Here is an 18,113-nt window from a genome sequence, read left to right on the forward strand (position 1 = left end):
AGGGATCCAGGCTGGAGCAGTTCCTGAAGGATTGACCCCAAAAGGGATCCAGGCTGGAACAGATCCTGAAGGATTGAGCCCATGGAAAAGGGATCCAGGCTGGAGCAGTTCCTGAAGGATTGACCCTATGGAAAAAGGGAGCAGTTCCTGAAGGATTGAGCCCAAAAGGGATCCAGGCTGGAGCAGATCCTGAAGGATTGACCCTATGGAAAAAGGGAGCAGTTCCTGAAGGATTGACCCCATGGAAAAGGGATCCAGGCTGGAGCAGTTCCTGAAGGATTGAGCCCAAAAGGGATCCAGGCTGGAGCAGTTCCTGAAGCACTGACTCCGTGGAAAAGGGATCCACACTGAAGTGGCAGATCCTAAATCTGTGCCAGGGAAGGTTTAGGTTGGATATTGGGACAATTCCTCCATGCAAAGGCTTATCCAGCCCTGGCACAGGTGGCCAGGCAGGGCTGGAATCCCCATTCCTGGAGGGATTTTAAAATCCTATGGATGTGGCACCTGGGACATGGATGCCCTTGGAAATGCTGGGAATGGTTGGGCTTGACCTTAAAAAGCTTTGCCAACCTAAATAATTCCCTGATTCTCTGAAATCAGGAGTGAAGTGGAATATTGGAGTTGGGACAGCAGGAGAAGGAGGTGTGAAAAAAAAAAATCCATGTGGAATCGTTAATTCCTGACGGTGGATATTTTATTCCTTATTTTTACTTTGTTCCTTCTTTTCCTCTCCTCTCCAGGCACAGGGAAAACCTCAACCTTGGTCAAGTACGCGGAGAAATTCTCAGAGCTGAAATTCCTTTACCTGGCTTTTAACAAAGCTGTGGCAGAGAAGGGGAAAAATGTTTTTCCAAGGAATGTCACCTGCAAGACCTTCCACTCCTTGGCTTTTGGAAGCATTGGGAGACAGTGAGTGGGAAATTCCAGTTCCTTTGGAAGCAGGGAAAGGACGAGAGAGGGGAAGTGGTTTTGAGGGAAAGCTCCAGGATTTGAGGCAGCACAAATAATTGGGGGGAATTTGTCATTTATGGTTTCCAGATGGGTGGGAGTGGGATGCTCCAGGGATTTTAGCATCCATGGGAGCACCCCAAAGCCAAGGAGCTCCTCACAGGGAGGTGGAAATTCACAATTCAGGGAGGTTTTCCCACTTCCCATTCCCACTGGAATGCTGCAACTGCTCTACGTGCTGCTTTTCCTGAGGATCAATTCCTTTTCCAGAGGATCAATTTCCTTATCCTGAGCTTTTTTCAGGATCCAATTTCTCTCCAGTTCTGGCACATTTAAGCTGAGGATAGGAAGGAAAATGAGCCATGACCTAGAAAAAGAGGGAAATCCCTTTCCTTGCCTCTGCAAACACACTGGAATTCCAGGGATGAGCTCAATTTTCCATCTCTAAAATGTATAAAATCAACACATTTGTGCTTCCACCAGGACAAATCTGTGTAGATTTAAAGATATTCCATTATTAGGATGAATTGGGATATAAAGCTGACGATTTTCCAGGGATAGTGCACAAAAAAAAGGGATTTCTGTAAGTTTTAACTTTTGTTTTGCCTTTTTTTGTCTTTTTTTGTCTTTTTTTTGGTCTTTTTTTTTGTCTTTTGTCTTTTTTTGGTCTATTTTTTTTCTCCTTTTTTTGTCTTTTTCGTACCTCTGGCACAGCTACAAAGAGAAAGGCAAGCTGAACTTCTCCAAGATGTCCGTTTATTCCATCAGCTTCCTCCTCCGGAACAGGGAGGGCAAATCCCTGTTTGTAAGAGGGAAAACAGTGACCCAAACCTTGGAAAACTTCTTCTCCTCCTCAGATGAGGAGATCTGTGAGGAGCACACGCCCCTGTGGTTCAAAAACACTCACGGGCAGATGGAGCTCATGAACCCAGAGGAAAAGAGAGTGAGTTTTTGGGATGGAGCCTCTGGAATTTTCTGAGGTTGGATGGGGTTTGGAGAAGTGTGGGATGGTGGGAGGTGTCCCTGCTCACAGGTGGGGTGGTTTTGAGGTCACTTCCAACCCAAACCATTCCATGATTTTATAAAATAAATCATGTTCATCGCCCTTCCCAAAATGTTGATCGGCAGGGATCTTCCCGTGTTCAGCTGAAATTTGGGATGGGGGAAATTTGGGATTGGGGAATCCTTCAGCCAGAGAAGGGGTTGGGGTAAATCCTGAGCTTTGGAAGAAATCAGAGGCTGGAAGCAACATTCCAAAGGAATTGGGAGGAGGAATCAAAAAACGGAAGGAAGAATCAGAAGACTGGAAGGAAAATCAAAAGGTTGGGAGGGGGAATCAAAGATTGAGAGGAAAATCAAAAATTTGGGAGGAGGAATCAAAGATTGGAAGGAAAAATCAAAAGATTGGAAGGAGGAAAATCAAAAGATTGGGAGGAGGAAAAACAAAAGATTGGGAGGAGGAATCAAAAGTTTGGAAGGAAAATCAAAAGTTTGGAAGGAGGAAAATCAAATGATTGGGAGGAAAATCAAAAGTTTGGAAGGAGGAATCAATGATTGGAAGGAAGAATCAAGGTTGGAAGGAGGAAAATGAAAAGATTGGGAGGAGGAAAATAAAAGATTGGGAGGAGGAAAAACAAAAGATTGGGAGGAGGAATCAAAAGTTTGGAAGGAAAATTAAAAGTTTGGGAGGAGGAATCAAAGATTGGAAGGAAGAGTCAGAAGGTTGGGAGGTGGAAAATCAAAAGATAGGGAAGAGGAATTAAAAACTGGGAGGAGGTACCAAAGGATTGGGAAGAAGATGATGTTTGGGAAGAAAAAGGATAATCCCTGTTTTCCCTAAAAAATACTTCTAGTCAATCTCCTCACCAAATCCTTGTGGATCTGAGGAGCTGCTTGGGATGGGAAAAAGGGATCTGGAGTTTTGGAATGGCTCCCACTGCCAGAGGGCAGGGATGGATGGGATTTTGGGAATGAGGAATTCCTGCCCGGGCTGGGATTCCCAGAGAAGTTGTGGCTGCCCCTGGATCCCTGGAATGTCCAAGGCCAGGCTGGAGCAGCCTGGGATAGAGGAAAATGTCCCTGTCCACGGATGGGATGGGACTGGATGGGCTTTGAGTCCCTTTCCAACCCAAACCATTCCATCATTTTGTTTTTATTCCGTGATTTTATCCCAATCCTTCTGTTTTTCCCATTTTAGATCAACGTGGAAGAGGCCAAAGAGATTTGGCGCAACATGAAGAAGCTGGATGGAGACGCACAGAAGAAATACAAGATGACTTGTGATGGTAAAAGAGATGGAAAATCCCTTGGGAAAAGGGGATTTAATGGTGGAAAAATCAATGGATTTATTATTCCTGTTTTTGGCTGAGCATCCAGAAGGAGAAAATCCTTTTTTTTCCTGCCACTGGTTCACCAGGGAATATCCCTCTGGCTCAATTTTTCATTTTATGTGTATTTATAAAATACATTAAATGAATTTGTGCTCCCACTTGGATAAAAATGTGCAGATTTTAAGGATATTCCTATTTTATAGTGGCTACAAATCAGGCCCAAAGTTGGAAGTTGCTTCCAGCACATCCTTTCCTCTGGATAGTGCTGGATATAACTGGGAAAAACCTTTTTCTTGGAATTTTTTGTGGGCATTAAGAAGCTTGAAATCATCAAATTTGGGCTGCCAAGAGAGACCAGAGATTTTTTGCAGCCCTTCCAAATGTGGAAATTCCAAGGGGGAAGCAAGGCCAGAAATGTCACAAAAAAAAAAAAAAAAAAAAAAAGGGGGGGGGATTTGTTTTAAAGGTCCTGGTGGTTTTCCATCTCCTTGAAATTCCTGATTTTTTTCCCTCAGGATATTTGAAACTTTGGCAGCTCAGCAAGCCCCAGCTCTGGGGATACGATGCCATTTTTGTGGATGAAGCCCAGGATTGCACTCCAGGTGAGTAATTCCAGGAGCTGGAGCTCCAATCCCACTTCCAGAGGGGATTTCCATGTGCTCGGAAATGTGGTGGAAGTATCTTCACTGAAATACTTGGAATTTAAACAAATTTTCCCCTCAGGTTTAATGTTTGAAGCAAGCTTTCCCTTGAGTTTGGAGCAGGTTCTTCCAAACTGAGCTTTCCCTTGAATTTGGATCCTCATGATCCCAACTGAGCTTCCCATGGGTTTGGATTGGAGCAGGTTCTTCCCTCATGATCCCAACTGAGTTTTCCTTTGGAGTTGGATTGGAGCAGGTCCTTCCCTCATGATCCCAACTGAATTTTCCTTTGGGTTTGGATTGGAGCAGGTCCTTCCCTCATGATCCCAACTGAGTTTTCCTTTGGGTTTGGATTGGAGCAGGTCCTTCCCTCATGATCCAAACTGAGCTTTCCTTTGGGTTTGGATTGGAGCAGGTTCTTCCCTCATGATCCCAACTGAGTTTCCCATGGGTTTGGATTGGAGCAGGTTCTTCCCTCATGATCCCAACTGAATTTTCCTTTGGGTTTGGATTGGAGCAGGTTCTTCCCTCATGATCCCAACTGAATTTTCCTTTGGGTTTGGATTGGAGCAGGTCCTTCCCTCATGATCCCAACTGAGTTTTCCTTTGGAGTTGGATTGGAGCAGGTCCTTCCCTCATGATCCCAACTGAGTTTTCCTTTGGAGCTGGATTGGAGCAGGTTCTTCCCTCATGATCCCAACTGAGTTTTCCTTTGGGTTTAGATTGGAGCAGATTCTTCCCTCATGATCCCAACTGAGCTTTCCTCTGGGTTTGGAGCAGGTTTTCCACTCATGATCTAAACTGAGCTTTCCTTTGGATTTAGACCTCATGATCCCAGCTGAGCTTTCCCTTGGGTTTGGAACAGGTTCTTCCCTCATGATCCAATTTTATTTTTCCCCACAGCCAGCGTGAATATTGTGCAATCCCAAAAATGTGGGAAAATCCTGCTGGGAGACCCTCAGCAGCAGAAGTTCTTCCCTCATGATCCCAACTGAGCTTTCCTCTGGGTTTGGAGCAGGTTTTCCACTCATGATCTAAACTGAGCTTTCCCTTGGATTTAGACCTCATGATCCCAGCTGAGCTTTCCCTTGGATTTGGAGCAGGTTATTCCTTCACAATCCAATTTTTTTTTCCCCCCACAGCCATCGTGGATATTGTGCAATCCCAAAAATGTGGGAAAATCCTGGTGGGAGACCCTCACCAGCAGATCTACACCTTCCGAGGGGCCGTCAACACCCTCTACTTGCTGCCTCACACCCACGTGTACTACCTGACCCAGGTAAGGGCAGCATTTTCCATGGATAAATCCCAAATCCATGGAAAATTTGGCACTGTGGAGGGTTTGCTGTTCCCTGGATTGGGGGATCTGGAAGCTGTGGGGCTTTAGTGGAGAGATCTCATCCTGTTGATGGGAAAGTGGGAGTTGGGATTGAGGCTTGGTGCAGGGAAATTCCTCTTTTTTGAGGGGATCACGTCTGGAATGCTGGATCTGGAGCTGGAGCTGCTGGGAAAGCTGGGAATGTTCCCCTGGAGAAGGGAAGGATCCAGGGAGAGCTTCCAGCACATTCCAGGGCCTGGAGGGGCTCCAGGAGAGCTGCAGAGGGACTGGGGACAAGGATGGAGGGACAGGACCCAGGGAATGGCTCCCACTGCCAGAGGGCAGCCAGGGATGGGATCTTGGGAATGAGGAATTCCTGGCTGGGCTGGGATTGCCAGAGCAGCTGGGGCTGCCCCTGGATCCCTGGGATGTCCCAGGAAAGGCTGGAGCAGCCTGGGATGGTGGGATTGGAATGGGATGGGATTTGAGGTCCCTTCCCACCCAAACCATTCCGGGATTCTGGGATCAAGGAGGTTCAGAATCCATCCCGAGGGATTTTTATGGAAGCTGGGGATGGAAAAGGGAAGGGAGACCCTTCCTGGAGTGCTGAGATTCCCAGTGAAACCCCTGGATCCCAAAATTCCTTCCTGGAGCAGAGTCGGGGTAGGGATGGATCCAATGCCTGGCTGGGAGAGCTGGGAATGGAGGGAATTCCCTGGGAAAGGGAGCTTGGGGTGGGATTTTGGGAAGGAGGAATTCCTGGCTGGGCTGGGATTGCCAGAGCAGCTCTGGCTGTCCCTGGATCCCTGGAATGTCCAAGGAAAGGTTGGAGCAGCCTGGGACAGTGGGAGGTGTCCCAGCCCATGACCACGATTTTCTGGGAGTGTTTTGGAGAAAATCTGATGCTTTTTTCATGGAAAAAAATTGCCCAGGACTTTAAGAATGACCAGGATTTCTAGGAATACTTTGGAGGGATCTTGATGCTTATTCCAAGGGAAAAGTTCTCCAGAAATTCTTAAGAACAACCAGGAGTTCTGGGAGTATTTTGGAGAAATTTTGATGCTTTTTCCATGGGAAAAAACTTCTCGGGAAGATTGCTGGGAATGCCATAATTCCATATAGATGGAATCATATAGATTCCAAGAATTCCTTCATGTTTTGCCTGCTGATTTTCCCAGAGTTTCCGCTTCGGCCCCGAGATCGCCTACGTGGGCTCCACCATCCTGGACGTGTGCAAAGGGATCCGCAGTAAAACCCTGGTGGGAGGGAGGCAAAAGGGTGAGCTGGGATCAGGAATTCCCAAAGAATTCCCAAAGAATTCCCCAAGAATGTTGAATAATTAGTAATTAAATAGGGAATCATTAATTAGTTTAGTATATTAAATTAATAGTAACAGGAAAAAAATTATAAATATTGAATTAATACAAAATATAAAATTAAATTGATGTTAAAATATGAATATTAGTTAATTTACAAAATTGGATTAATTATAAAATAGAAATGTAAAATAATAAAATATTATATTATAATACAATATTCAAACAAGTTAGTAATAAAGTATTAATAATAATTAAATACCTAAAACTAAATTATACAGAAATATAAATATAGATAACAATTTAATGTAAAATAAGAAAATATTAAATTAAATTAAGAATAATCTATAAATAAATCATTTCCTGAGAGTAAATTTATAATAAAATGGAAATAATAAATTAATAGCAAAACATAAAATTAAATTAATAATGAAAATGAAATAGCAATTAATTTCCTGAAATTAAATTCATAATAAAATATAAAGTTACATTTAGAAATAAAATAGAATAAATTAAATTATTAATGAAATATTGATAATATTAATCATTAATTAACTGGGAATACCTGGCAGGAATGGCTGTGGATAACTGGGAATGGCTGTGGGTAACTGGGAATTCCTGCAGGAATGGCTCTGTATAACTGGGAATTCCTGCAGGAATGGCTGTGGGTAACTGGGAATAACTGGGAATTCCTGCAGGAATGGCTGTGGGTAACTGGGAATTCCTGCAGGAATGGCTGTGGATAACCGGGAATAACTGGGAATTCCTGCAGGAATGGCTCTGTATAACTGGGAATAACTGGGAATTCCTGCAAGAATGGCTGTGGATAACTGGGAATAACTGGGAATTCCTGCAGGAATGGCTGTGGATAACTGGGAATTCCTGCAGGAATGGCTGTGGATAACTGGGAATAACTGGGAATTCCTGCAGGAATGGTTTTGGATAACTGGGAATAACTGGGAATTGCAGGAATGGCTGTGGATAACTGGGAATAACTGGGAATTCCTGCAAGAATGGCTGTGGATAACTGGGAATGGCTGTAGGTAACTGGGAATTCCTACAGGAATGGCTGTGGATAACTGGGAATGGCTGTGGGTAACTGGGAATTCCTACAGGAATGGCTGTGGATAACTGTGAATAACTGGGAATTCCTGCAGGAATGGCTTTGGATAACTGGGAATAACTGGGAATTGCAGGAATGGCTGTGGATAACTGGGAATAACTGGGAATTCCTGCAGGAATGGCTGTGGATAACTGGGAATGGCTGTGGGTAACTGGGAATTCCTACAGGAATGGCTGTGGATAACTGGGAATAACTGGGAATTCCTGCAGGAATGGCTTTGGATAACTGGGAATAACTGGGAATTGCAGGAATGGCTGTGGATAACTGGGAATGGCTGTGGGTAACTGGGAATTCCTGCAGGAATGGCTGTGGATAACTGGGAATTCCTGCAGGAATGGCTGTGGATAACTGAGAATTCCTGCAGGAATGGCTGTGGGTAACTGGGAATAACTGGGAATTCCTGCAGGAATGGCTGTGGATAACTGGGAATAACTGGGAATTGCAGGAATGGCTGTAGATAACCAGGAATAACCAGGAATTCCTGCAGGAATGGCTGTGGATAACCAGGAATAACTGGGAATTCCTGCAGGAATGGCTGTGGATAACCAGGAATAACTGGGAATTCCTGCAGGAATGGCTGTGGGTAACTGGGAATAACTGGGAATTGCAGGAATGGCTGTGGATAACTGGGAATAACTGGGAATTCCTGCAGGAATGGCTGTGGATAACCGGGAATTTCTCCCCAGGGGACGTGCGGGGAGGCCGGGAGGGGAAGATGGCGCTGCTGTCCCGGAGCAACTGGAAAGTGTTTGAGGACGCCGTGGAATTCTCTGGGAGAGACCCCCCGGCCAAAATCCACGTCATTGGGGTGAGGGGCATGGCACCCACTCACATTCCAAGGATTTCAGTGAATATTCCAGGAAAAAACAGGAATCTTTTCTGCCCAGGGATGCTGTTATTCTCCAACCCCTGCAGGCCTTGTCCCATTTTGAAGCCACAATCCATTTTTTGGATAATTTGTCCCAATTTTATCAGGCATGAGGCTGGAAAAGAGGGATGGACAGCTGGAATAAAGAATTCCATGGATTTCAATGAATATTCCAGGAAAATGCAGGAAATTTTTGTGGCCAGGGATGTTATTTGGAGCTGTTGCTCTCCAACCTTTGCAGGCCTCATCCCATTTTGAGGCCTCAATCCATTTTTTTTAATAATTTGTCCCATTTTTATTTGGAATGGGGCAATGAAAGAGGGATGGACAGCTGGAATAAAGAATTCCAAGGATTTCAGTGAATATTCCAGGAAAAAACAGGAATCTTTTCTGCCCAGGGATGCTGTTATTCTCCAACCCCTGCAGGCCTCGTCCCATTTTGAGGCCTCAATCCAATTTTTTTGGGTAATTTGTCCCAATTTTATGAGGGATGGGGCTGGAAAAGATGGATGGACAGCTGGAATAAAGAATTCCATGGATTTCATTGAATATTCCAGGAAAAAGCAGGATTTTTTTTATGGCCAGGGATGTTATTTGGAGCTGTTGCTCTCCAACCTTTGCAGACCTCATCCCATTTTGAGGCCTCAATCCATTTTTTTGGATAATTTGTCCCATTTTTATTTGGAATGGGGCAATGAAAGAGGGATGGACAGCTGGAATAAAGAATTTCAAGGATTTCAGTGAATATTCCAGGAAAAAACAGGAATCTTTTGTGCACAGGGATGCTGTTATTCCCCAACCCCTGCAGGCCTTGTCCCATTTTGAGGCCTCAATCAATTTTTTTTAATAATTTGTCCCATTTTTATAAGGAATGGGGCAGTGAAAGAGGGATGGACAGCTGGAATAAAGAATTCCAAGGATTTCAAGGAATATTCCAGGAAAATGCAGGAATTTCCAGGAGAAAGCAGGATTTTTTTTGTTATTTAGAGCTGTTGCTCTCCAAGCCTTGCAGGCCTCATCCCATTTTTAGGATAATTTATCCCATTTTTATCAGGGATGGGGCAGGAAAACAACAAAAATGTTGGAAGTTGGAGAGGTTGGGAGCCAGATTTTGGGAATTTGAACAGATTTGGAGCTTGATCCTTGGGAATTTTAAGCTGATATTTCAAATTTTCCACCTAAATTCCAATTCAAGGTTGGGTTGAAGTGCTCAGGACTGAAAATCTTCTGCAGTTTGGAATAAATTGAATTTATAAATACCATAAATTTATTATTTTTATTTGGTGTTATATTATTTTATTTTACTTTATGTTATTTTATTTTCATTTATTTTAGTTTATTTTCGTTTATTTTCATTTATTATAGTTCATTTTCCTTTATTTTAGGTTATTTTCCTTTATGTTATTTTTGGTATTTTGTGTGTTTTATTACTTTATGTTATTTTAAAATATCTTATGCATTCTATAAATAAATTTTATTTTGTAAATAAAATAAATACATAAACATATAAAATTATGTCTAAAATAATAAATTTTATAAAATAAAATAACACCTTCAAATAATACATAAATAAAATTTGTTTTATAAGTCAATGTTATTTATATATTTTATAAATATATTTTTCTTCCTTTTAGGGATTGGAGAGATTTGGCCTGAGCAGAATTTATGACATTTGGAAGCTCAGTTTACCTGCAGATGTCAGGAAAAACTGTGAGTATTCCTTTATTCTTCTTTTTTCCAGGATTTTTTTAGCTTTTGCTGGAAATCAAAACCCTTTTAAAATTATAATATAATATAATATGATATATAATATAATATAATATAATATAATATAATATAATATAATATAATATAATAATAATATTATAATAATAATAATATAATATAAATAATACATTATAGATAGTATATTATATAATTGTATATTATAATTTAACAATTAACCCTGGTTAATTTTATATTTCCTAATTTTTTGGTTGAAACTTCATTTTTAATAGTTTTATCACAAGCTGGACTATTTTGGCTGCTTAATTACAGAAATCCCAAAATTTGGGAATTTTTGTCAGGCATCTTTTCCCAACTTTCAACAGCAATTCCTTATTTTCAGTGTAAGTAAACCCAGAATTTGGGATATTTTTCCCAAAATTTTTCAATCTATTTTCAACTCATTTTCAGCATTCCCTGGATTGTTTTGGGTGTTAAGCTCCATTTTTAAAATTTCCTTTATAATGTGGAATAAAATTTAGAATAAAATTAAAATGAAAATCAGGATTTCCTTGAAAATATGGAATAAAATTCAGGATTTCTTTTAAATTCAGGATAAAATTCAGGTTAAAAATTCAGGATTTCCTTTAAAATACGGGATAAAATTCAGGATTTCCCTTCAAAAATAGAATAAAATTCAAGTTAAGATTCAGGATTTCCTTTAAAATATGGAATAAAATTCAGGAAAATATTCAGGATTTCCTTTCAAAAACAATAAAGTTCAGGATAAAATTCAGGTTAAAAATTAAGGATTTCCTTTAATACATGGGATAAAACTCAGGATACATTCAAGTTAAAATTCAGGATTTCCTTAAAAATATGTGATAAAATTCAGGAAACAAAACAGGATAAAATTCAAAATTTCCTTTAATATATGGAATAAAATTCAGTATCAAACTCAGGATAAAAATTCAGGTTAAAAATTAAGGATTTCCTTTAAAATATGTGATAAAATTCAGGAAAGAAATCAGGATAAAATTCAAAATTTCCTTTAATATAGGAAATAAAATTCAGTATCAAACTCAGGATAAAAATTCAGGTTAAAAATTAAGGATTTCCTTTAAAATATGTGATAAAATTCAGGAAAGAAATCAGGATAAAATTCAAAATTTCCCTTAATATATGGAATAAAATTCAGTATCAAACTCAGGATAAAAATCATCCCTTTAAAATCCACCAGCAACAGCTGAATTTCTTTTATTTTTTTTTTTATGGCAACAACAAAAGATTCCCCAATTTTCCACAAATATTTGATTCCATCAATATTATTCCTGCTATTTTTCGTGCGGGCAAAGTTCCTTTGGGAGCTGGAAAAGGAGGGAAATCAATTATTACAATGTCTGATCAAAATTTAATCAATATTAAAATGTTATAAATATGAATATAAATTATTAATATAAAGTATAAATATCAATTATAACTATTAATTGTAAATATAAAATATAAATATAAACAAACATAAACATAAAATATAAATATGAATATGAAGATAAAATATAAAATATAAATATAAAATATAAATATAAAATATAAATATAAATTATAATTATAAATTATAGATGTAAATATAAATTATAAATACAAATATAAACTATAAATTATAAATTATAAATTATAGACATAAATATAAATTATAAATATAAAAATAAAATATAAATATAGAATATAAACATAAATATGAATATAAAATATAAACTATAAATTATAGATCTAAATACAAATATAAACTATAAATTATAAATATAAATATAAAATATGAACATAAATATAAAATATAACTATAAATTATAATTATAAATTATAGATATAAATATAAATTATAAATACAAATATAAACTATAAATATAAAATATAAAATATAACTATAAAATATAATTATAAATTATAGATATAAATGATAAATATAAATATAAACTATGAACTATAAATATAAATATTAAATATTAACTATAAATATAAAATATAAACGTAAATATAAGATATAAATATGAATTAAAATATAAATATAAAATATAATTGTAAATTATAGATATAAACATAAATTAATATATAAATTTATAAATTATAAATACAAATATGAAATATAAATAGAAATATAGAATATAAACATAAATATAAATATGAATATAAAATATAAATATAAATTATAAATTGTAGATATAAATATAAATTATATATTGTAAATATAAATAAATATAAATATAAATATAAATATAAATATAAATAAATATAAATATAAATATGAAATATGAAATATAAATATAAAATATAAATATAAAATACAAATATAAAATATAAATATAAATTATAATTATAAATTATAGCTATAAATATAGATTATAAATTACAGATACAAATATAAACTATAAATTATAAATACAAATATAAAATATAAATATAAAATATAAATATAAAAAAATAAATTATAGATATAAATTATAAATATAAATATAAATATAAATATAAATAAATATACAATATAAATATAAATTATAAATATAAATATAAAATATAAAATACAAATATAAAATATAAATATAAAATCTAATAAAAAAACCTGAAATGTCCGACCTGAATCCACCCCCCGGCAGCAAACCTGGTGATTGAGGATTCCTTCATCCGACAGTGGGAGGGCTCGGAGGGGCTGCTGGGCCTGAGGGAGTTCGCGGCGCGCGTGGACGACCGGGACCTGGAGGTGAAGATCTCCATCGTGGACAAGTACCGGGACAGGATCCCGGCGCTGGTCGCCAGGATCAGAGGCAGCCACGTGGCCCAGGAATCCCTGGCAGGTGAAAATCGGGATCGTTCCCGTCCTGGGGGGAAAGCTGGCCTTGGGTTTTTAGGGAGAACAGAGGTGGAATGGGAAGTGTTGGGGTTGGAGTGGCTCGGCTCTGGAGGGAGCTTGGAGGGTTGGGAATGTTCTCCTGGAGAAGGATCCAGGGGGAGCTTCCAGCACATTCCAGGCCTGGGAGAGTTGGGAATGTTCTCCTGAGGAGAAGGATCCAGGGAGAGCTCCCAGCACATTCCAGGGCTGGGAGAGCTGGGAATGTTCCCCTGGAGAAGGGAAGGATCCAGGGAGAGCTTCCAGCACATTCCAGGCCTGGGAGAGTTGGGAACGTTCTCCTGGAGAAGGATCCAGGGAGAGATTCCAGCACATTCCAGGCCTGGGAGAGTTGGGAATGTTCTCCTGGAGAAGGATCCAGGGAGAGCTCCCAGCACATTCCAGGGCTGGGAGAGCTGGGAATGTTCTCCTGGAGAAGGATCCAGGGAGAGCTCCCAGCACATTCCAGGGCTGGGAGAGCTGGGAATGTTCCCCTGGAGAAGGGAAGGATCCAGGGAGAGCTTCCAGCACATTCCAGGCCTGGGAGAGTTGGGAACGTTCTCCTGGAGAAGGATCCAGGGAGAGATTCCAGCACATTCCAGGCCTGGGAGAGTTGGGAATGTTCTCCTGGAGAAGGATCCAGGGAGAGCTCCCAGCACATTCCAGGGCTGGGAGAGCTGGGAATGTTCCCCTGGAGAAGGGAAGGATCCAGGGAGAGCTTCCAGCACATTCCAGGCCTGGGAGAGTTGGGAACGTTCTCCTGGAGAAGGATCCAGGGAGAGATTCCAGCACATTCCAGGCCTGGGAGAGTTGGGAATGTTCTCCTGGAGAAGGATCCAGGGAGAGCTCCCAGCACATTCCAGGGCTGGGAGAGCTGGGAATGTCCCCCTGGAGAAGGGAAGGATCCAGGGAGAGCTTCCAGCACATTCCAGGGCTGGGAGAGTTGGGAATGTTCTCCTGAGGAGAAGGATCCAGGGAGAGCTTCCAGCACATTCCAGGCCCTGAAGGGGCTCCAGGAGAGCTGAAATTTGGGAAAAGCCTGGAGGGACAGGACCCAGGGAATGGCTCCCACTGCCAGAGGGCAGCCAGGGATGGGAGATTGGGAATGAGGAATTCCTGGCTGGGCTGGGATTGCCAGAGCAGCTGGGGCTGCCCCTGGATCCCTGGCAGTGATCCCAAAACCAGGCTGGACATTGGGATAGTAGAAAGTGGAGCCCTTCCCATTTAGGATTCCTGTTGGAATCTGGGGAGAGAAAATTCCTCAAATACTCAGCATTCCTGTTTGGGAATGTGGCTGGAGCTCGGGATACCAACCAGGAATTTCCCTTGGTAGAAATTCCCTTCATCCATCTGGATTCCCCACGGAGGAGCTTTGCTCCTGATTTAACTCTGGCAGAAGGGGAATGGATGCAGAATGAAAGGAAACAAAAAATACCATCACTGCTGCCGAGGCTGACCCTTTTTCCTTGCTTTTCCCAGATTTTCTCATCGGGACCGTGCACCAAGCCAAGGGCCTGGAATTCGACACCGTTTGCGTCGCGGATGATTTTGTGCAAATCCCTTCAGTCAGTGGGGCTTTCCTGAGGAGAATGAACATTGCTCTTGGTGAGGGACCAGCTCCCTGGAGAGCCCAAAAAGTGGGAAAGGAGAGCGTGGTGAGGGGCTGGAGAGTGAGAACGGAGCTGGGAAGAGTCTGGAAAACCAGGAAAAGCTGAGGGAGCTGGGAAGGGGCTGAGCTGGAGCCAAGGAGGCTCAGGGGGACCTTGTGGCTCTGCACAAGTCCCTGCCAGGAGGGGACAGCCGGGGGGTCGGGCTGTGCTCCAGGGAACAGGGACAGGAGCAGAGGGAACGGCCTCAGGCTGGATTTTAGGGAAATTCCTCCTGGAAAGGTTTGTCCAGTCCTGGCACAGGGCTGGAGTCCCCATTCCTGGGGGGATTGAAACCCCTGTGGATGTGGCACCTGGGGACAGGGGTGACCTGGCAGGGCTGGGAATGGTTGGATTCCATCCTGGAAATCTTTCCCACCCCAAGGATTCCCTGGCTCCAACAATCCCATCCCAGCAGGGACGGGGCTGCAGAATCCATTCCCAGTGGGGTTTGTGTGCAAGGCTCATCCCACCCGTGGCTGTGGGAGCTGAGCCAGGCTCAGGGGTGCCCAGGGCTGATTCCAGCTGGGAATTCTATGCTCTGGAGCAGCTCAGCATTCCCTGAGCCCATTTGTGATCCCTCCAGCTGTGCCAGGAGAGGTTTGGATTGGATTTTAGGGAACATTTCCCCATGGAAAAGGTGGTCAGGCATTGGAGCTGCCCAGGGCAGGGCTGGAGTTCCCATTCCTGGGGGGATATAAACCCCTGTGGATGTGGCACCTGGGGACAGGGGTGACCTGGCAGGGCTGGGAATGGTTGGATTCCATCCTGGAAATCTTTCCCACCCCAAGGATTCCCTGGCTCCAACAATCCCATCCCAGCAGGGACGGGGCTGGAGAATCTATTCCCAGTGGGGTTTGTGTGCAAGGCTCATCCCACCTGTGGCTGTGGGAGCTGAGCCAGGCTCAGGGGTGCCCAGGGCTGATTCCAGCTGGGAATTCCATGCTCTGGAGCAGCTCAGCATTCCCTGAGCCCATTTGTGATCCTTCCAGCTGTGCCAGGGGAGGTTTGGATTGGATTTTAGGGAACATTTCCCCATGGAAAGGAGCCTTCAGCCATCCCAAATCCTTCCAGCTTTTGTTTTCCTCCTCCTCCTGCCAGGAGAAGCAGTTTGAATATCCCAGGTCTCTTCCCAGCTTTCCATGGAGACAGAGCCTGAAATCCTCAGCAGGGAGAAAATCAGGAACAGATTCCCACCCCAAGCACATCCAGCAGCACAAAATGCCAAGATTCATCCCAGATGGGATCCTGGAATGGTTTGGGTGGGAAGGAACCTCAGAGCTCATTCTGGGGACGCTGGCTGAAGCATTGGAAGGACCAGAGACAGCTGCTCATCCCTAAATCCATGGATTGTCTCTCCTCCCTCCTAGACAGGACCCCTCAGGATGAGTGGAACCTGCTCTACGTGGCCGTGACCAGAGCCAAGAAGTGCCTGCTGATGTCCAAATCCCTGGAAAACCTCTTATCCCTGGCTGGAGTAAGTGAAACCTTCCCAGGGCAAGGGAATCCTGCTGTGGGGTGATCCAAGGCACCAAAGGATAATCCTAAAGTCCACCCTAATCCTAGGATTCATGCCACGGACTGTTCCTTGTGCTGGCATGCACCAGAATAGCAGGAATCACTTTTATTCCTGCATTTTGCTGCTCCATCAGACATTCCAGTAGGAAGACAAAGGATTGCAGTGGGCTTTTTCCATAGTTCTTGCATTTGGATGTTGCTTTCCACAGATCCTGGGGTTTTATCTACATGGAAGTGTGAAGGTTCCCTTTTCCCTGCCTGCAGGGACTTCCAGCTCTTCCTTTATCTCCGCCCCTTTTCCTTTTCCTTTTCCTTTTCCTTTTCCTTTTCCTTTTCCCTTTCCCTTTCCCTTTCCCTTTTCCCTTTTCCCTTTTCCCTTCCCTTTCCCTTTCCCTTTCCCTTTCCCTTTCCCTTTCCTTCCTCTCCCACCATTGGCTTCTGGAGTTTTTTCACCACCAGGAATTTGGGGTTTTGTTCCTTCTTTAAATCCCGTCATGTTCCAAGTCTCTTCCTTAGGGGTTAAAAAAATACAGAACAGCTTTTAGCTTCCCTCAGCTCCCCCTGAGGGATGAAATTCCCTTTTTCCCGTGTTTCCTAGGAGCGTTTCCTCCGGGTGGAGCTGCTGAGTGAGGCTGGGAAGGCCGAGGATGGAGCTCCTGTTGCTTGTTGTGTGTCAGGATGTACAAAATCCCTGGAACTCAGCTCCGGGCTGGTGGTGAAGAAGCTCCCATTGACTCACGTACGTCCGTTCCCTGGGATTTGGGATCTGGGAGCCTTCCCGAGCCATTCCAGTCTCTGTTCTGAGCAGGGATCTCAGCTCCCCATCCATTTCCTTGAGCTCACAACCAGGCGTGAATTCCAAGGGTAATTCCAGGTTGTTGCACTTCACTCAAATCCACTCCAGCTCGAACATCCCATCTGAGATCTCAGGTGGATCCAGGTCTGGGGTTTTGCTGTGTCAGATCCCGTGTGTGACTCGTGGAGTCCATGGAATATCCGTGTGGGATTGGCACAGCACCCCTGGCCCCAGGCACAGCCCAGCTTGTGGGGCCAAGTTTGGCTTTGGTCCCAGCTGGATCCTTCTCCAGAGGGGGCTGGGAAGGCCAAGCTCCACAGGGAACACGAGGTGGGTCTGGAGCTCCGTGGCCAGGACAAGGGGCAGGACAGGAGGGAGCAGCCTCGGGCTGTGCCGGGGAGGTTCAGGGTGGTGCTGGGGACAATTCCTCCATGGAAAGGTTCCCAAGCACGGGATGGGCTGCCCGAGGCAGGGCTGGAATTCCCATTCCTGCAGGGATGGCAAAGCCCTGGGGATGTGGCACCTGGGAGGCCTCGGGTTTGGCTTTTCTATTTTCACATTCTGAGCTGCTTTGGTGTGTGGGTCTGGGCTTCTCATGATGGGATGGTGAGCTCTGTGCACAGAGCAGGGACACAAAACAATTCCTGCTCCAGCTGGGCACCAAGGACAAATGATCCAAACCTCAGCCCAGGAGCACAAACACCGTGGGCTGGAGAGAGAAAAACAAGCAGGGTGGGACTGATGGGCTGGAGCTGGAATTGGGAATGAACTCCAAGGTGCCAATGGAGCAGAACTGATCCCAGGGAGAGCCCCGGGAGCGCTCGTGCATTTTGGGGCCAGTTTGGGTCATTTGGGTTCATTTTGGGACCATTTTGGTTCATTTGGGTTCATTTTGGAACCATTTTGGTTCATCTTGGGTTCATTTTGGGACCATTTTGGTTCATTTGGGTTCATTTTGGGACCATTTTGGTTCATCTTGGGTTCATTTTGGGACCATTTTGGGTCATTTGGGTTCATTTTGGGA

General features: G+C 42.8%; 1 protein-coding gene across 5 annotated transcripts in view; it reads left to right on the forward strand.

Moving 5' to 3' along the window:
- Positions 1-18,113, forward strand: part of FBH1 (F-box DNA helicase 1) — a 46,075-nt gene that overhangs the window by 14,677 nt on the left and 13,285 nt on the right. For 2 of the 5 annotated variants that reach the window (XM_085569482.1, XM_085569483.1), the window contains exons 10-21: positions 741-909; positions 1,663-1,891; positions 3,146-3,233; positions 3,794-3,880; positions 5,062-5,198; positions 6,416-6,515; positions 8,363-8,484; positions 10,179-10,254; positions 12,900-13,097; positions 14,609-14,734; positions 16,146-16,252; positions 16,892-17,032. In XM_085569482.1, the coding sequence (XP_085425608.1) occupies positions 741-909; positions 1,663-1,891; positions 3,146-3,233; positions 3,794-3,880; positions 5,062-5,198; positions 6,416-6,515; positions 8,363-8,484; positions 10,179-10,254; positions 12,900-13,097; positions 14,609-14,734; positions 16,146-16,252; positions 16,892-17,032 (1,580 nt within the window). Of the gene's footprint in view, positions 1-740; positions 910-1,662; positions 1,892-3,145; positions 3,234-3,793; positions 3,881-5,061; positions 5,199-6,415; positions 6,516-8,362; positions 8,485-10,178; positions 10,255-12,899; positions 13,098-14,608; positions 14,735-16,145; positions 16,253-16,891; positions 17,033-18,113 lie in introns of those variants that run through there. The other 3 variants (XM_085569485.1, XM_085569484.1, XM_085569486.1) reach the window with 3 other exon arrangements.

The sequence above is a fragment of the Lonchura striata genome, chromosome 1A, assembly GCF_050655825.1.
Source record: "Lonchura striata isolate lonStrDom1 chromosome 1A, ASM5065582v1, whole genome shotgun sequence".
NCBI classification, from domain to species: domain Eukaryota; kingdom Metazoa; phylum Chordata; class Aves; order Passeriformes; family Estrildidae; genus Lonchura; species Lonchura striata.